Source organism: Leguminivora glycinivorella, chromosome 3 (genome assembly GCF_023078275.1).
Source record: "Leguminivora glycinivorella isolate SPB_JAAS2020 chromosome 3, LegGlyc_1.1, whole genome shotgun sequence".
In the NCBI taxonomy this organism is placed as follows: Eukaryota; Metazoa; Arthropoda; class Insecta; order Lepidoptera; family Tortricidae; genus Leguminivora; species Leguminivora glycinivorella.
The window spans coordinates 10,805,003-10,825,406 of NC_062973.1; the positions used below are offsets into that span (position 1 = coordinate 10,805,003).

At 37.1% G+C, this 20,404-nt stretch overlaps 1 protein-coding gene and 1 non-coding gene across 4 annotated transcripts in view; both read left to right on the forward strand.

Moving 5' to 3' along the window:
• The window catches only part of LOC125242551 (PDZ and LIM domain protein 2-like), an 81,370-nt gene that overhangs the window by 52,955 nt on the left and 8,011 nt on the right, over positions 1-20,404 (forward strand). Inside the window, exons 3-4 of one of the 3 annotated variants that reach the window (XM_048151309.1) lie at positions 621-653; positions 14,355-14,506. In XM_048151309.1, the coding sequence (XP_048007266.1) occupies positions 621-653; positions 14,355-14,506 (185 nt within the window). Of the gene's footprint in view, positions 1-620; positions 654-13,163; positions 13,444-14,354; positions 14,507-20,404 lie in introns of those variants that run through there. The other 2 variants (XM_048151311.1, XM_048151310.1) reach the window with 2 other exon arrangements.
• Trnas-cga lies at positions 11,760-11,833 on the forward strand. The gene has a single exon. It is a non-coding gene; the product is annotated as a tRNA-Ser (tRNA).

The following is a 20,404-nucleotide window of genomic DNA, read 5'->3' on the forward strand; positions in this document are numbered from 1 at the left end:
ACCTCCAACCCTTGTGGTGATTTGGGTGTCCATGAGCGACAGTGATTGCATACCATCAGGTGACCTGTCTGCTCGTTTGCCTGTATACATAATATGGAGTGAATACTGTGCTTGCTTTTTTTAATTATTGTTATTGTAAATGGGCTTACTCTTTGCCACAGACTAGCCAAAGGCGTGGCCTACGATGGAGTGAGCTCGCCCAGAAGATGCCTGCTGCCGTAGCCGAATGGCATTATACTGCGACGCGAAACGAAAACGAAACGCCGCGAAAGGTAGTCTGGCTCTGTCGCGCTAATACGCAAGAGCGATAGAGATAGATATCTACGAACGTTTCGTTTCGTGAGCATTTGTGCCATTCGGCTAAGGGTCCAGTTCACTCTTGATTTGAATGTTGCCGGGTTATATGAGCTCGGAAATATAGCCGTCGCCAAGGAATTCCACTCCTTGGCAGTGCGCATAAGATTTTTTTTTCTATAGGTATCTACTACAAGACTTGTTTATTTCAATAATTTAATTATTTTCTGCCACTTGTATCATATTAATTTTTACGTCTCAATACCGTTTTCCCATCAATCTTCTTGTTTGCTAATGAATTTTCTACATAATTTATTTCCTTCCAGAGTTTAAGCGATACTCCACGCCGCACTTTTGATGTGAGTAAGATCTGACGAGTGTTTATTCCGAAAACAATAATCAATCATTTCGGAATCAACCTGCTTTATTAAATTTAACATATTAACTGATGAGATGCGAGGGGCTTTATTGCCTACCAGTGGCGGCTGGTGGAAATTTCTGCTAGGCAACACCAAAGCAAAAAGAAACCTACCTTAACATTAGGTACTTTACTAGTAATCAATTTTAGGCAAGTCGGTGGGAATCGGCTTGTATGGACCAGCCGCTGCTGTATGCCTACTAAACCTTTACTATGAGTTTTTGCCGTTCTATAATAAGTTACTTGATATCATAACTATCCTAAAAGTCATTAATTTAGTCACAAAACATATTTTCATCACTACCTTTATTTTGACGACCGGTCTGGCTCAGTCGGTAGTGACCCTGCCTGCTAAGCCACGGTCCTCGGTTCGAATCCCGGTAAGGGCATTTTTTTATGTGATGAGCACAGATATTTGTTCCTGAGTCATGGATGTTTTCTATGTATATACGTATGTATTTATATATTTAAGTATGTATACAACGTGTTTCCGGTATCACTCAAAACCTCAGACACCCCAACTGATTTTTATTTTTTTAAACTAATCTAGAGTATTCATCTTTTAATCTGATCGTTACTTTTTTTTAATTGAATTTTTAATTTTCTGTACAGCTCTACTTGACTTTTAGCTCTACACTCAATAAAATAATTGCTAACTACTATCATAAACCATAAGACTATTTATTTATGTACGTTACTGCAACGACATAAGGTTTACCAATAGACAGCTAAGATGTCACTGTAAAACACTTTACAGCTTTATCACAGTAAACTTCAAATTGGACAGGTAATCGCAGTAAGCAAATTTAAACCCAATATTCAAAATGACAAGGTTGTAATTAGTTACGAGTTTAATTTGTTATGACTTATGATAAACATTAAGATTAAACTGACAAACAACGTCAAACTAGTAGCGGAAAAAATAATCGTCCAAGTAACCAGCCAGTATTAATACCCCTAAATACTGAAAAAGGTAAACAACCTCTAGCAATGCGATATACACAATGTTGTATTACGAGTACAATAGAATGGGCACGTAAAAAATAACTAATAATACTAATTTAAATAAAAATATTACCCCCATCAAGATATAGCTCAATCGATTCTACTCTCGATTCTGAACAAACTGTTTTCAGGTTTTTAGTGTTAAGTGAAACACGGTGTATATAGCTTAGCACCCATAGTACAAGCTTTTCTTAGTTTGGGGCTAAATTGATCTGTGTAAGTCCCCAATATTAAATATTATTGTTATTATCACTGTTTGGGGAAATTGAACAGCGTCCCCGGACAGTTGGTTGGTTGTTTTTTTTGCCTCATTTGTGTCCCACTGCTGGGCAAAGGCCTCCCCTCGCTTTTTCCACTCGACCCTATCGTCGGCGTTTCCCCACTATTCTGGGTAGAATGCGTCCAGGCAGGCAATCATGGTCGCCCGATAAATGATAAAACATAGTACAAATAGTGCGATAGGGACGGCCGTTGATGTTTTATCGTTTATCGCGCGACCATGTGTGCCTGCCAGGTAATCACCTTTTTGGTATGCCTGAGTCTCAGCCTGTACCGTCTATGGTGTTTCGCGGGTCCCAGTCCCAGTCTATAATTATTTTGGCCCACCTTTCCGGGTGCATGCGGTTTCTTACTAAAACAAAAAAAATCATACATTTCAGTGGCATTTTCGCTATCGAGTAGTTTTCTGACGACCTGTCTGGCTCAGCTGACGACCTGTCTAACTCAGTCGGTAGTGACCCTGCCTGCTGAGCCGCGGTCCTGGGTCCGAGTCATGGATGTTTTCTATGTATATAAGTAGGTATGTATATTCTATTTAAGTATGTATATCGTCGCTTAGCACCCATAGTACAAGCTTTGCTTAGTTTGGGGCTGAGTTGATCTGTGTCCCCAATATTTATTTATTTATTTTAAAACGTCAAAAACTCACGGTAGGGGCTCCGAATTAAGTTCTATCATTGTTATTGTCTGTAATAACGTCTACATATTACTCTTTATTCATTTGATTTCGATTGCTTTTGTGTGATTTGTTTGTATTTAAGTAATGCTTTTGTTTATTGCCAACATTATTATACTTAGGGTCACTTGCATCACCGAAAATGGAGGGTTAACCCGAGATTAACCCACCACTTTATAGTGGTTAACCCTTCATTTTGATCAAGTGACCCTTAATGAAATTAATCATAACCAAACTTGCTTTCTTCGGATTGATATGGCATTAATTTTACTTAATGTTCTTGTTTGATGTATTTTTTTAAGTATATTCGTTTTAGAATTCGATTTAGGGAACAAATCAATTTATTTTATTAAATATTTTTTGATTAGTTTTTTTATTTTTAAGTAGTAACACTACTACTACCGCGGGCTGTCGAGATGGTGTAGCGGTTTGTCACGTCAGTCGCGTTTGCTGGAGACCCGGGTTCGATTCCCGGCCCCGCCACCAGTGGGCTTGATCGCTTTTTCTTTAGTCTATGGTATCTATTTCAGTTTATAACGTTTGAGAATTGTTTCATTTGATACTAAACTTGTCGATTTCCTTTTTTTAATAACGAATCATTTTTATTTAGAGACAATTTCGAAATATTTTAGCCAGCTAAACGAGCAAACAACTTTATTTTAATAAACAAAGTACAGTATTCAACAGGAATATCCATAAATCGTATAACTAAAACAAATTACGTTCATCCCGGCATGTTGTAGACATTTTTATTACAAAGCCTTTCATCTGCAATAAATACCGAACTTGAGAAAACTGTGTTAATAAATCAAAGCAAAATAAATACGAAAACACAAAACTGTCGTGTAGAATAATCTGCTAGGCGGCGGTAGTTCGACGGGCGAAGTTTTCTTATAAAACTTAAGTATGCAGGTGCCATTTAAGTATTTTCTAAAGTGGCTCGGAGATGCTACTTTTAAATCGCTTAAATATTCCCTTTTAGAGTAAAACTTAGTTAACTATTAAGCAATGCAATTTGTATAAAGCATCTGGACCTAAAGGTTGCCTAGACAAAGACAATATAACTCTGTAAAAGACAAAGTCTAGGGAAAAAAACGTACCTCGTAGTCCGTAACAATCATTTTATGCTCGTTTAGAGCCACGCCTTTGGTTAATGCTTGGTTATTTAGATAGCTATAAATATTTAACAATAGCAATACGTTTCAGTTAATTGATATCGTTCAAATTGTCGAAACCAAAGAGGATCGAGTATTATAGATAGTTACTGTCGAAGTAAAATGTGTAAGTAATCACAGTGCATAGACTGCCATCCCTTAACACAGGCTTAAAACTTTTGAACCTCAGTTTTGACAATTTGGTCCATATTCTTAGCTCGATATGTGTTAAAATGTCAAATATTAATATTAGCGCCATCTAGCTGAGCGTACCCCAAAGGTGTAATGCCATCTAGGCCACCGTACCTTTTTCTGTATGGTACTGAGGTACGTTTTTTTCTTAGACTTTATCTGTCTATACGGAGTTATATATGTCTTTGGTCGAAACAGAGCATGTAAATGTTTTACACATGTAACGAGAGATGGCAGTCAATCCTACTTGACTACTTTTTTTTCTTTGATAAAAAACATTTGTGTACAGTCAACCAATTGGAACCCTAGGCCACTCTACAACCATGTCAAAATGACAAGCAGTAAGAGATTTCTTACAATCTGATTTATAACGTCACTGTGACATAGTTCTACAGTGGCCTAGGGTTCCAATTGGTTGACCGTACATTATCGCTGCCTTACGCTACATTCATGTTTAGGACGGGACAAACTACAAGTGTTTATTAAACGTAACTAAGCAATTAAGCTTATTAGAACTAATTGATGCTTGTTTATTTCGTCTGTGGAGTCGGTTTTTACAAGTTAATGCCACTTGTTTGTTGTTTGATCATTATTATGTTAAGAACTCTCATCTCAACGGTAACAAAATCATTTTGGTAATATTTTTAAGTTTTTAAATTATAAACCTATTATATCGCCAGCGTCACCCACTCGTCATTTTCGTCAGTAGTCTTTGTTGTTTTTTTATTCCGTACGTATTCGTCTATGTTTTTCTGAGTCATATGTCACATTAGCGTATTACTCGTACTTAATAACCTAACCAAAAAATTAAAATTTTGAAAAAACCCCTGTCCGCGACATAGTGGACCTATTTTCATGAAACATGGCTAATAACATTCCCGACTAACTCAGCTTTCAAACAAAAAAAACTAAATCTAAATCGGTTCATCCGTTCGGGAGCTACGATGCCACAGACAGACAGACAGACAGACAAACAGACAGACAGACACGTCAAACGTATAACACCCCGTCTTTTTTGCGTCGGGGGTTAAGAAGACGGATAACAAATATGATCAAAGAGGTTAAAGACACTGAGGAATCTGACGAATTAAGAAAGCAGAGAACAATGACGAAAGGGTGACGAAAGCAGATTTTTTTTTATTCCATTCGGTGGCAAACGGGTATACGGTCCGCCTGATGGAAAGCGGTCACCGTAACCTATGGACACCGAATTGGCCGGGATGATCCAAGACGATACCTTACCATAGGATACGATAGCTTATATTGTCAAATTTTGTTTTTATTTTGGAAAATTTTAATATAAAATGGGTGATGATGATTATATCCTGTTGTCCCTCATCAGGGGCTGTTGCACTGTTCCCGGTCCGACGCAGCCACCTCCAGGCACGCCCAGCCGAGGCCCACTGAGCCAATCTCCTTTTTTTTGGAAGAAAAAACTATTAAACGAAATCCAATACCTTTTGCACACATGTGCCATTTCACAAAAAAACAAATGTCCATGCCTATTCGTATTGTTGCTAGCCTTTTTCCTTAATTACCTAAATGTCTTTAAGACGTCCAAGCTTGGTTAATCTATCCGATCAAAGCAGTTAATTTGGAATTAAGGGCATCTCTCATTCAGAAGTATTTTACTCCGAAGTCTAGTATAACTTGACCTCTTTCTATGTGACAATTATTCGTTGGAATGGAACATTTATACGGGCTCGTCCAAAGGCCAGTATTTTATGAAAATACAGCCGTAGCATTCCGTTGGTTACGTTGTAAAGTTTAAACTTTTTGAATGTATGGAACACCGGTGACACAGCTTCAGAAGTCTATGAAAAACCCCATACAAAAATTATCGAACGCTAAATTAAGTATCAGACGGTTTGGTGCAACAGTCTTCTTATCTCTGTAAGCGGTTACAACGGGGTTAGTGCAGCCTCCGCGTGGTAACAGTCACAGTCGAGCGTCATTGCTTCGTACTTGCGAATTGCCAGTGTTTTCTGGTGCATCTTTTAGTTACTTATCCAAATACTGGTGCTGACCCATATTGTCTCTGTAAGCGATCACAATACTAAAGTCCGACCTCCGCGAGGTCAGTCACAGCATCATCATTATACGCCGAACTTGCGGGTTGACAGTGCTTTCTTATGCAATATGCGGCTTTCAGTTACCGGGGAACACGCTTAACACTTGTCCAAATACTTGCCGATGGTTCTGATTATAAGTCTCTGTGTCTCTGTAAGCGGTCAGAAATACTAATATGACCTCCGCGAGGTCACAGTCGAGCATCATTACGTCGAGATTGCGGGTTGACAGTGTTTTCTTGTTCAGCTTTTAGGAAGTCTTTTGTAACTTATAAAAATACTGGTCCTGGTACTTCTTGTTGGCTCTGTAAGCGGTCAGAATTACTAATTTGACCTCGCCGAGGACACAGTGGAGCATCATTACGTCGAGATTACGTTGTGATGCGGGGACTAAAGGAGAACTCACTTGTATGAGATATAGGTTTATTGTGTCTTATGTTACAGAGTAGCTTCTTATATATAGGGTAAGGTGAAGCAGTGTGAGTGAGGTGTTGCACTCACACTACATCTCCCTCCTTAATGAAAAAAAGATTAATTTTATTGTTAAATATTGAAATTAATCTTTTTTTTTTCAAGCATAAAGTAAATTAAAGAAAGAAAGACAATGCATAAAAGTTCAAATTAAATAAAATCAAATACTTAACTGTTTATTCCTATATAAAAAAATTGAACCTACGTATTTTTTCGAAAAAAACACTTGTTAAATTTTGGAAAATTAAATCAGAATTCTCCTGTACATTTTTCATATAGGTAACTTTACAGAAATAAAATCATGAAAAAGAAAAGGACAAATATGAACTAAAAAAAACACTGTAAATATTAAATTTGAAAAAAGTAAATGCTTAGCAAATGTTATTTGTAACATATGCACTGTCTTAAATACATTTTTAAACTAAACTAGAAAATTCATTTTTAATGATGGATTAAAAAACTTTTGTACTTAATTCAAATGATAAGTACTTATAAAATTTGGAGAAATGTAATTTGATAGCAAATACACACTATAAACAGTATTAATTACAAAGTAATTTCCAATATAAATCTAAGGGGAAAACATTGTATACTCCTAAAGTGTTAACAATAATGAGAAAAAAACACGTTTTTTTTTTGAAAATTTTAGGTAGAAACCAATTTATGAGCGCTTTTATGAGAAAATGGAACTCGAAAAAAAAAAAAAAAACTAAGATTATATTAAAACTTTAAAACATTACTTATAGGTAGTTATATTGTTGAAATCAACGTGAAAAAATAATTCAAGTCCTAACCAAAAGTAAAATTAAAATAAGTATAACTTAATTTTAAAGTAGGTACGTGGTGTATTCGTCAATACACCACGTGTATTTGTCAACTCAGGTAGGTATTTCAATAGATTCTTTTTGTTTGGTACCACATATCATTATCACTTGCAAGTCATTTACTTTATGGACGACTCATCACAATATTTTCTTTAATTGTGCATCTTAAGCGTGCAATACTTGGCAAGGGTACACAACGCATTTACTTGGTCGGCCAACCTTTTATTTATTTATTTATTAGCTCAGGATACAAGTATATTTATTTTAAGCGCGCACACATACATTTTTTTTTACACATACAGGCAGTTCTTTTAACACACATCCTTACATCAAAACCTTCCACGTGTCCAAGGTGTCCCCACGATTGATACTCGACCAAATCATGGTCAGACGGCCAAGGATTCCGTGCCTGCCTTGTATCCTGGCGTACCCTTGCTAACCTAATCGCACAACGACGCCTCTCGGGCCATCGTTGATGCGACAGGCATATTTATTTATACATATTCAATTTATTCCTTTCACATTACCCTCTCACGAAAAAAAAACATTCAAAATCCAAACACTTACTCAACACCGTGAAACCTTCAACACATAAGAAATTCAAAAACTCTTAGTTGATCAGGCCAATCGTTTACTGAAAAACTTATGTGCTTGCAGTTTACCCAAACACTGCTAAATACCATATTTTAATCGAACAATTTCATTCTCTTTCGTTCTTATTCCATCTTAATTTCAAAACTCAAATAAACATAATATTACTTTCCGTATCTTCTCATTAGTACACACATTCAATTTCAAACTTAAAACCTCCAACCATAAAATCCAACTTTCAAGCAAATCTGACCATAGCACACCTATATCTACACTGTAAAACAAATCATACATATTCCCGTTACTATTTTTTTTTATACATTATTCATATTCATTATTATAATTTAACATTTTAATTTCATATCCATTATTACAAAAATATGTCATATCCGATAATTATAAATATTCATACGATATCCGTCATCTTAAAAAAAATTCTAATAGTCTAATTATAACATTATTCTCTTAATTATTAATATTAACTAAACCAAATCATTAAATCATACATAGGTAAGTATTAAAAGTGAATCTTTATTTTATCAAGAAATGTTATGGTGAAATTCATATTGTACCTAAAGGATCTAAACAGGTGTATAATAATGACACAATGTTTACTGAAATTTGATCTGTAATAACAGACGGCGCATACCTACCGAACATGGTGGCATCGTGACTAAATAAGTTATGATGAAATGATCTGTACGGAACTTGTGCAATGTATTTGGACAATTTTAAACAAAACATTATGTACCTAATATTGAAAGAAAACTTGAATTAAAATAAAATGTCGTGGTCAATCGAAATTTGCATTGTATTTAATCAGATTCAACTCAAAAATACCTATACGTAGTTATGTAGCTACATTTCTATTAACCATAATTATCAACTTTTAACCATATTTTAGCTTTCCATCATCAAGCGGCGTGGCGCGGCATACTAATGAAACTTATTTCGATACATTTTTCTCTTAATATTTTACTTTACACACAATGCTGAATTTGTTTTGCATGATACCTAATTACCCAAATATTATTTTATTATTTACGTGTCAAATCTACGTAAGTATGTACAATTATTATAAACTTACTTTTATTTCCTATTCAAGTACATAAAAAAAAACAGAAAAACACAAAATGTATCATCAGCTCACATTTTTCAAAAATAGTCCACTACACTGATCTTTTTATTGTGCGCTGCTTGGTGGCGAGTCCGGTTGCACGGAACCTGGACATGACACAGCAATCGTAGACCGGGACCTTATCCAGCGACACGAACAACTCCCGGCAGCTTTCTTCGTCACAAAAATTGCACGTCGCAATTTCGTCCAGTACATTTTTACATAATAATGTATAATATATCACTTGTTGTTTAATTCGCTATACTGTCCAGATGCAAATAGTATTCCGCAAAATATTCTAATAGTCCGGACACGATTTTGGCCGGCGCTGACAGTGTTTTCTTGTTAGTTTTTAGCAAGTCTTTTGTAACTTATCCAAATACTGGTTCTGATACGTCTTGTTGTCTCTGTAAGCGGTCACAATTACTAATCTGACCTCCGCGAGGTCACAGTCGAGCATCATTACGTCGAGATTGCGGGTTGACAGTGCTTTCTCGCGTGACGGCGCGTTAACAATGCCACGGATTCGTAAGACGGATCAAATGAGCTTGTGTAAGGGATACAATGAAATTTAGGGTTGCAATTACTTTGTATTCGGTATTTGGTCATTGTCATTGCTTTCATTTGGCACATTCTTGTCTCTCCTCTTCTTTTATAGTTTGGTAGTTTTGGCATTGTAATTAATATGAGCAAAGAAACTGTGTAGGTAAGGTACTTTAAAATCATATATTTAATATATAACCTACAAGTAAATCTATAATGACATGAAAATCAGGCTAGTTTCACAATGAATATAACTAAGGTATTCTACGTACGTCCATTAAAATGTGACTCACAGGTTTAAAATGTACATGATTCCAAAAATGTACGCACAAACATTTACTACACATATCATTCATCACTTAAAACTTTCTTGTATATTTCCTTAAATCAATCTCCATGGCTATCCAATACTAAATCCCCTGGAGTTCAACGTGTATAAATATCTGATACAAGATTAAGTGCGAAATACGGAATGCCTTTAAATAAATAGAATAAATTGGGCATGGGATTTCAGTAGATACGGGGTTATATCGTATAGGCAACCCACGTGCGTCGTGGAGTCACGCGGCAAACGTGTCTCGCCTGCTAATGCGCCCAAACATAACTCGACCAGATTAGCTTGACACCCAATACCTCTACCAACACCCTTCACACATTCACACGGGACGCACGACAGGGACCTACCAGCCGTGGTCGTGTAACGCTGCCTATGCCCATACAATGCGACAATATATTCCCTATCCTATCACACATAGGCAGTATTACATTAGCACGCAGAGTTTCCAAGTAAGCAAATATTATGGTCGTGTAATCACCTCTTCTGCCGTGACATTTTTAATAATGAAATACAGTTAATATCGCTTTACGGCTAATGATTTTTGTTAAATATAATTGAATAGGTACAACTGTCAGTATCACATCAAAAATATGATTCTTATATGATTACAAAACTTACAAAAGTTCTATCAGCCTGCCTACCTGTGAACTAATTGATTCTTTTCGAAAAGCACGCTTCTAGTTGTGGAATTTATCTATTACAATAGGTATGTTTATTATTACAAACAATCACGCCTGTATTCTATAAAGGGGTAGACAGAGCACATGAAACTCGAGTTTCAGTGCCACTCTTGGCAAATAAGGGGTTGAATGAATCAAAAGAAATTGTGACATTGCAGTTACAGGTTGCCAACCTCTCGCCTACGCCACAATTGAACCCATATCCCACAGTCGACTTTTACGACACCCACGGGAAGAAAGGGGGTGGTGAAATTTTTAACCCGTCACCACACGGTTTTTTAAATATCATTAATTCATCATCATCATTTCAGCCATTAATCGCCCACTGCTGAGCATAGGCCTCCCTTCGTTAATTATGCAATACTATCCATAAATCCCATGATCTCGCTGACGTGACGTTCACGCAGCGAGTTTATAGCAAAAGAGTTTACGAACTTTCCTCTAAAAGTATTATTTTAACACCAACTCAAGTTATTTAACTTCAAAGGCACAGGAATGCTGGGAAAGCCTGTGATCTAGTTTTGAGTTAAAGCAAGTGACAATGCCTGAAACTTGTGCATTTCATTACTTATAACAGTTCTCAGAGCTCTGAGGAATTAGCTAGCGTTTTATCCAGTTAGCAAACGGCTTAATTATGATTGCTACTTCAATTTTCTGAGATTTAATGGGTGTTTGGTAAACAATGAGAGAGTTTAACGTGATACAGGAGTTTATTGAGTCATTAACCACGTTACTTATTTTGAAATACCTATAAGACAACAAAGTCAGCGGGGTTCGTGTATAAATATTCTCTATGTTGTCCTGAATAGGCAAACGCAAAAGATTTGTTGTTTGAGTTAAATGGTTTTTCTACTTTCTAATACTAAGAACACGATACCGAATACACACTTAAAGGCTTAAACGGATCTCCGTTATTTTTTACATCTTGTACCTGATGTAAAAAAAATATATAACTGTCATTTATAATTTATGTAGGGAACAAATCAAATTATTTTATTAAATATTTTTTGATATTTTTTTTAAAGTAGTAACACTACTATATATAAATTATAAACTGAAATAGATACCATACACTAAAGAAAAAACGATCAAGCCCACTGGTGATCGGCGGTCGGGGTGGTGTAGCGGTCAAACACGTCAGCCGCGATAGCTGGAGACCCGGGTTCGATTCCCGGCTTCGCCACCAGTGGGCTTGGTCGCTTTTTCTTTAGTGTATGGTATCTATTTCAGTTTGTCATATAATATTTTTACATTTTCCAAAACTTTACTATAAAACCGCCTTTTCCCCATTACATCAATTTCATGTCAACTTGAAATTCTTTAAAAAGTCCCATAATCCAGGACCAAGAGCTGACATGGTTAAGCTCTTTGCCGGGAAACTTACACTTGGGACAATTGCACTTGCACAATTTGAATTTCCTTTACCGCGAAAGCCTTTCTTTTCCATATTCAAAGGCTGGGAGCTCCGCTGTGCAGTTACCGCCGATTTAAAACATTCTCTAAAGCCTTAGATACGTATTTAGAAGGTTTTCTGGCTAATGAGTTTTAAATCTAAATTAGCCTCAGGGATTGGATAAAGAAGTAACAGTTTATTATAAAAAATAAAAAAGACTTGGGAATCTAACGATGTTCTATAATTTTCTGTTAGATGTTAGATAGGTACATCCACTAATTTTGTTTCTAAGAAAAGCTTAAAATACCAACTCTTTTTTGAACGGCAACAACAGTTTTAATGTCTGTACCGAATTAGATAAAGTGTTATTAAACAAAATTTTAACCAGCTATTTTGTTCTTGAATAAATTGCCTATTTTTTACTCTTTTAAATTTGAAGAAAATATGACTGTTTGACTTCAGAATATATTATCGAAAAGAAAAATGGTGTGAAAGTAATATCCAAGGATTGGATTCTGCGCTTACAAGGTTCATTGGCCTACTACGTCTCTGGACAACAAGCTCACGGAAACCACCAGCGTTGTAATTTCGATAGCTAACAAAAACTGGCGAATTTTCCTGTGGGAGAACCAATATAAAAGTGCTTTTGGGTGACTGATAGTTGTTACTGGTCTGGGGGTCTTGCTATTCTGGATTGCAGAATATCTTGTGCAATGGCAATACACGATTCCTCACTCAGCTTAGTGGAGATTAATATTCGAGGTGAGTACTAGCCCCGACATAACAATGGGCGTGTGTCGTCACGAGGCGCATGCATTTTCGAATAATGCCCATACGATGATTCGATAAAATTGCCTATAACACACCTTGAAAGCTCAGTAGCGCTTCGAGCTTTCTTACGACCAGTGATTTCTGTTTTTTTGTGAAATTGTTGTGATTGAGACAATCGCGTGTTTCCCTTAATTATGTCATCAGAGTGGTCGTTATGTAGTTAGCTTTTTGCTGTGTAATTTGTGTCGTTAGTGTCCGGATCTGTTTTGTTTATATTGGATTAAGTCACTGTGGGCTTGTGACTCAAACAAAATAATTATATGTCAATTTAGAATATGAAACAGTTAACTGTAACAAAACCTTAAATTGTAAATTGTTTGCGTATCTAAATGTGTTGGTGAAAATGCTGCATTAATATAGCTATGTTGATCGCGCCGCCGCTCTCAGCGATCTGAAAGATTAAAAGACCTACCTCAACGGTTTAATTGTGCTCATGTTAAGGCGCATTGTGGTGTGCCAAGTGTGAGTCGGTGGGCCGGGGTGGCCGCAGGCAGGAAGCGGGCGGAACCCTTTCCGGGAACATGCTCAAGTTTTGCTCCCCGGCAGCGCGGCGGCGGGAACCCAACGCGGTTTGTAAACGTCACACACATTTTGCTTATGAAAGTGGCAAATTCTCCCGTAAATGATACTTGAGATAAAAATAAATTCACTCCGAGTGTGCGATACGAGGCACGAACGTGATCAAAGTGAATTCAAATATCGCACCTTTACTCGCATACAAATGCCGGATATTTTTTCGATTTAAGCCAAACAAAATACCTATCTACGGTAAAATGTCGCCGGGATTAGCTGGTGTTTGGAAAACAATATTGGTATTTGTATTTTACGAAACCAATTGGCGACACAATTGTTAACAGAAATGTTATATCGTATGCTTTACATAACGAATCACTGTGGATTATTTGACATTTAATCAATCAAGTTGGCGTAATGTTTCTAGATATAAGTTACTTTATTAGTCCTGTAATTATCGTACCTCACTGAAATCTCTCTTGTCACTTCATAAGCTTGAATAAAGAGATATAAATGCTAAAGTACTTTGAAATGAAATATAATGCCTAACCTTAGAAAATGAATGTGACTGTAACCCAAAAGAATGTAATCGTGCGATGGCTGATTTGTAAGTAACAACAACAACTAGAAAGTATAACAATAACATTTTGCTACATTTTTCAGAGCAGCATACATTGCATTAGCAACTAATCTTCCATATGTGTGACTGATTTGCTTGACTTTGTCTGAAATGGGAATAAAACTGAGTGTTTAATACATAGTCTCTCGTTCCCTCAATGCTGAGGATCGTAACATCATGTCATCCCGTTGAAGACTTGGTCCGGCCCGCCATAGGTATCTGTTCCTCACCAAGCGCATGGCCTCGTGCAGTTTTAATTAACCCTTGGAACGTCACCACATAACACCATTGTCGTAGCGGCTTCTTTCCGTTGACGGGTATATCTTTAACATATTTTTTCTATTCCAGGTGAACCCAGGTCGGAAGGCATCGCTGTGCGGCGTACGGGAAGGAGATGTGATCTCATCCATCAACGGTCGCGCTACTCGTGGCATGAGCAACGCCGATGCGCACGCTATGCTGCGCGGAGCGGGGCCAGTGTTGCGACTCGGGCTTAACGAGTGAGTATTATATTTCTTTCAACACTGTGGAGAGTGAAGGAGAGAGGTGTCATTCAATGGGCTTGCTACGAGGCATGAGTACCTAATGCCGACGCGCACGCTATACTGTGCGGAGCGGGACCGTACTGCGACTTGAACTTTCAATTCTGTGGGGATCCATCAACGGGCGAGTTATGGCAGGCGTGAGTGTCCTTGCTACGGCTTGGAATCAACAAGGAATTAGTGATAATAAAAGCAACATAAACAATTTTCGTAAAAATCATAATTTCCCGTAGTAAATAGTAGAGGTATTATAGTAGAAATATCAGTGCTCAATAGATAGAAACCCTTCGGTACCATTTATTGAAAATGTCTTAAGATTAAAAGTGCCATGTATTGGTGCAATGACGAGCACTGCATGATGCTTTTACCTATGATCATTCTCGTAATATTGTAATGCAATCTATAAAACCGCAAAATAAGCTATCTCTTTGCACTATTTGCCATCAGACAACACCCACGTTTTTGCCCTAAGTGGTCCATAATTTATAAATCTAATACGACCCCAAATAACGCAGTCGTAAGGGTAGACCATAAATATGAAATGTGAAAATAAAGTTTGGAATCACAATGCACCGTTCATAAGAGTGATATAGAAAAGGACAAAGGATCTGCATTTAGTGACAGTAGAGCTGAGAAGCGGAATATAATGTTCGAAACCTGGTTCCTTCAAAGATTCGAATGTTTCCCAGCGTCAAAATTATTAAAGAGAGGAATGGCATCTCAATTTGTGTGGTAAGGCTAGTGGTGTGGTAGTTGTGTGGTAAGGCTAGTAGTGGTTTAATATAAAAATGTTTTTCTACTCCAGCACTTAAATCTGTCAATTAGATTATTGTCAGCGGTATCCAAATTAAGTTCATTTGAGTAACGATAAGAAAGTCTATTTGTCTATAGGTTCATATGATAACTGCTGAGCAGTATTCATATGAATATTGGAGTTCTGTTAATTTTTTTTTAAAAGCACAACTTCCAATATCAGGTATGTTTTCATTTGCAGTAATAAGTAACTTTTAATAAATAATAAAATATTTAGGTTCATAATTTAAATCAAGATGAAAAAATAAACTGAAATGCGTTTTACATATTAGATATTGCAAAACAAAGGTAAAAATCATAAGTTTATCCAATAATGTTCCATTCCACATTTAAATATTCTTGAACGCAACCACATTTTTCGTAATTGAAAACCGGCTTATTTTCTATTTCTCTTGTCTATGGTATGTTTGACATTTGTAAACTTTTGACGGAAGTATTTGAACTATTTCGGTGTTGTGTAGTTTGTTTTAATTCGACGTTATTGTGCAAAAACTTAATTATGAGTGATTCTGGTGAACAATATACTTCCGAAGAAATCAAGGCTATGGCGCTCAAAGAAACTGACAATTTGTTACCTAAAAAGTCGATAAAGCGTACTAAAAATGTTATGAATTATGATTGTTTTGCAATGGAAATTGCAAAAATATGTTTCAACTTTCTCTGTTGTTGGCATATTTTGAAGAATTGTGCAACAAGTTCTCGCCATCAACATTACATTGTGGACAGAATATAATAGTTAAGATCCACACAAATATTCCCATTCATTATATGAAGTAGGTAAGCAACCCACTTTATTATTCTCGAATAGGTATGTATTTGGCTGTCGTAGAAAAAGTATAGTATACAATCGTAACATTATGAAGGCTATAAAAGTCTCGTACCTTACTTAGGCCACTCGGCAAGCCATCGTGGCCTAACCGCGGTACTCAACTTTTATAGCCTTCATAACGTTACCGTTATATAATATACTATTAGAATCGTTAGCAGACGTTTCTGCTTAATAAAAATTAATTTAGTGGTGTGCAGTTCCCGGGAAAATTCCAAAAGAAGAGAATTTCCGTCGCTCAGGGAATTTTCCTGGGCACGGCGTGTAACTACGTAGAGCACAGTATAGCGGATTTCATTCCATATACAGAACAGAACCCAAATAAGAAAATACCTATATCTTACAATTTTCGCAGCTAAGTAACACTTCAGCACAGTATAATAAAATAAAGAATACTATCGTACAATATGGCCACTCCTGCTTCCCGCTGAAAGTGCCGCCCATCCCCTCTCGGTTACCCCACAGCTACCCCTGTCATATTTCACTCATACAAGCATAGTACGCGTTCACCTACACGAGCTTAGACGGTGTGCTAGGAACGCGTCTCTTTCATATACTTGATCGCCAGTGTCCGAGGTGTGACTTCAGCCTACTCGTAGTGTTGTGTTCCTGCCTCTTCAGTTGCGAACATCCTTACACTACGGTGACTGCTTAACGCTTACCATTAGGAGAGCCGAACCTAATAGGATAATCAATTAATCAAAAATACTGGCACTCATTTTTATGCTTAAACCGCTTAAGAATTATACCTCTGTAGATCGAGTGCAACTAAAAAGCGTTAAGATGAGACATAGGCCTCAATATTCCGAGCCCCTTCCTCTTTTGCCGAGTAATTTAATCGAAAAAGTTGGAAGAGTTTCCTCGTAAACAAAATTACAACGAGCGTTTTTGTTTCCAGACCTTATTAATTATTTTCACATACGAAGTTTGTGGTTTAAATGCGGAAGATTGGCTCGCGGAAAAATAAATCCGGAGTGGAATGAGGGAGAAGAAAAACAAGGGAAAAGAATGTGTGATGGATGAAAGTCGTAAATTGAATATAATTCGTGTACCTATAGGGCAATCATGGTCGCGCGATAAATGATAAAACATCGGGCCGTCCCTATCGCACTTACAAATAGTGCGATAGGGACGGCCTGCTGTTTTATCATTTATCGGGCGACCGTAATTACCTGCCTGGAGTAGGCAGAGGGTTTTTAATTGTACTCACTTGTAATGTAATATTAAAGGTATTTAAATAAGTAAGGTACTCTATACTTTTTCTAGAAAATCGTGTAACACTTTCTAACTCGTCTCTGGGCTTAAAATCATAGCAACGAACAAGATTTTACCACTGTCTTTATCATCACTACACCTTATAAAACTAAGTCCCCCGCTGCTTCTGTCTACGTGTATGTGTATTCGCGATAAACTCAAAAAGTACTGAACGGATTTTCATGCGGTTTTCACCTATAAGTAGTAATTTTTGAGGAAGGCTTAGATATATAATTGGTTAGGATTCAGTGAAAATTAGTTGAAATAGTTATGACGATAAATTGCTAATCGAGTCGGACAAAAAATCCCGGTGGCTGAGATTTTTAAACACGCTGCGCTACGAGTAGTTACGTTTGTTTATAAGACATTTAATACAATCGTTTACTGAGAAATTAAACGACGGGTTGTCTCTATCGCACTAACACGGAGTGATAGAGAGAACAACACATTTATCATCTTAGCTATTCAGTCCAGATTTAATCCGATCACTCTTCAGTGTTCCACGGGTTCGGACGTCGGCATGCCCAGTCGCAGATTAGCCGGGCCCGCAAATTGATGCACTTAGTTTAATCTCTGTATGACGGCCCAAATGGACTCGTGTTGTGTGTCTGGTGTATGCATGTGAAACTTGCGATACGATACGAATTATGTGTTATATTATAAAACTTACAGACTGGTCATCAACACAATAAAGATAACCGTGAAATAGTATTTTTAACCCCTGCAGATGCAAAAACGACGGGGTGTTATAAGTTTGACGTGTCTGCCTGTCTGTCTGTCTGTTTGTCTGGCTGTCTGTCTGTCTGTCTGTCTGTCTGTGTGTGTGTCTGTCTGTGGCATCGTAGCTCCCGAACGGATAAACCGATTTAGATTTAGTTTTTTTGTCTGAAAGATGAGTTAGTCGGGAGTGTTCTTAGCTATGTTTCATGAAAATCGTAAAGTATTTTTGGGCTCAGTTAAACACCGTTGCATACAATACTTTTTAGTACAGATGGTGTTTTTTTTACGCACTAGTGCGAGAAGTGGTTCATTATATGCCAGGTCGAAACTTCGGAGGCTCATCTGTACTGAAAAACGTCGTACGATACACGTGCGAAAAGGAAATTCTCCCTTCGGTCGCGTTTTAATTTATCACCACTCGTTTCGAACTTCCTTTTTTAAGCACTTGTATCATAATGTACTATTTTCTACGACCGTGCACTTAGTTTTTAATAGTTTTCTTGAATAACTTTCGTGAAATTCACACTGTTTCCTGTATTTTTATTAACCGTCGCCTCATATCTCAAGAAGGACGGTTATCAAGTCGTCTGTATGTTTTTTTTTTTTATTTTTTATGTTTGTTCCTCGATATCTCCGTCGTTCCTGGACCGATTTTGAAAATTTTTTTTTTGATTGAATGTATATACATACAGATTGGTCCCATTTTTCTCAGAACCCAGTTCTGATGATGGGATCCTGGAGAAATCGAGGGAACTCCTCAAATCTGAAAGGCATACATATGGTGATTTTTGTGTTAATAAAGGAACAGCATGCATTTAGGTACGGAACAGTGACATTTGGTGCAGTGGAACTGCTGATGATGGCCAGAACGGAACTCTTCAAATCTGAACGGCACGCTTATAGTGACTTGGGTATTTTTATACGAACAGCATGCACTTTCGTACAGAACAGTGACATTTGGTGCAGTGGAATTTCTGATGATGGTCAGAACCGAACTCCTCAAATCTGAACGGCACGCTTATACGGCACTATAAAGTGACTTTGGTATTTTTATAAGAACAGCATGCACTTTCGTCCAGAACAGTGACATTTGGTGCAGTGGAACTGCTGATGATGGCCAGAACCAAACTCCTCAAATCTGAACGGCACGCTTATAGTGACTTTGCCATTTTTTTATAAGAACAGCATGCACTTTCGTCCAGAACAGTGACATTTGGTGCAGTGGAATTTCTGATGATGGTCAGAACCGAACTCCTCAAATCTGAACGGCACGCTTATAGTGACTTTGGTATTTTTATAAGAAAATCATGCACTTTCGTTCAGAACAGTGACATTTGGTGCAGTGGAACTGCTGATGATGGCCAGAACCAAACTCCTCAAACCTGAACGGCACACTCATAGTGACTTTGGTATTTTTGTAAGAAAAGCATGCATTTAAGTTCAGAACAGTGACATTTATTTAGTTATGTTTGTTAAGCATATGTTTTGAAGTCAAAGTTTGTCAAGCTTCGATTTCTTATAATATAATCGGATTCATGAGGAATTGAGGAAACTCCTCAAACCTTAACGTTATACGTATATTCATTTGTGTTTCCATCTAATAATTAAAGCATTAAAAGCAGTTTTAAAAAATACTTACACATTTCTACATAATCCAACATTCGCAAGTAGCTTTCACCAGAACCCGAAAGGCGACGGTTTTTTTTTCTTAAAAATTATGATGAAAAGGTTTGCACTGTCAGCGCAGCTGCCTCAAGCCATCCCGCGCACACGCGCAGTATCGTTATATCAATGCGTTGCCATGGTTACAGAGCTAAACAAAGCATTTTCAATTTTTTCGTTTCTGTGCGCATGCGCGGAGAGTCGGCGGACGCTGGCTTTGGGGAATATACTTTTTTGTAGGGTTTTAAAGGTCTATGCACGACCCTGTAAGTGACGAAAAACAGTTCGGGAGTAGAAAAATTATATTCAATACTTTAGTAAATAATTAATTTCTATTTAGTTCTAGTAAGTAATAGCGAAGACAGGTATAAGTCGGTCCGCAAGTTAATGCACTTAGTTTAATATCTGTATGACGGGCTAAATGCACTCGTGTTCTGCGTCTGGTGGAGGAGAGATTCAGTATTTTAATTCATAGAATTGCACTAGTCAGTCAGTCAACTGAGAATTATCTCTTGTATTTTACATATTAGTACAAAAATAATCGATGACACTAAAGATTCTCCTTAATGTAACATCATCTT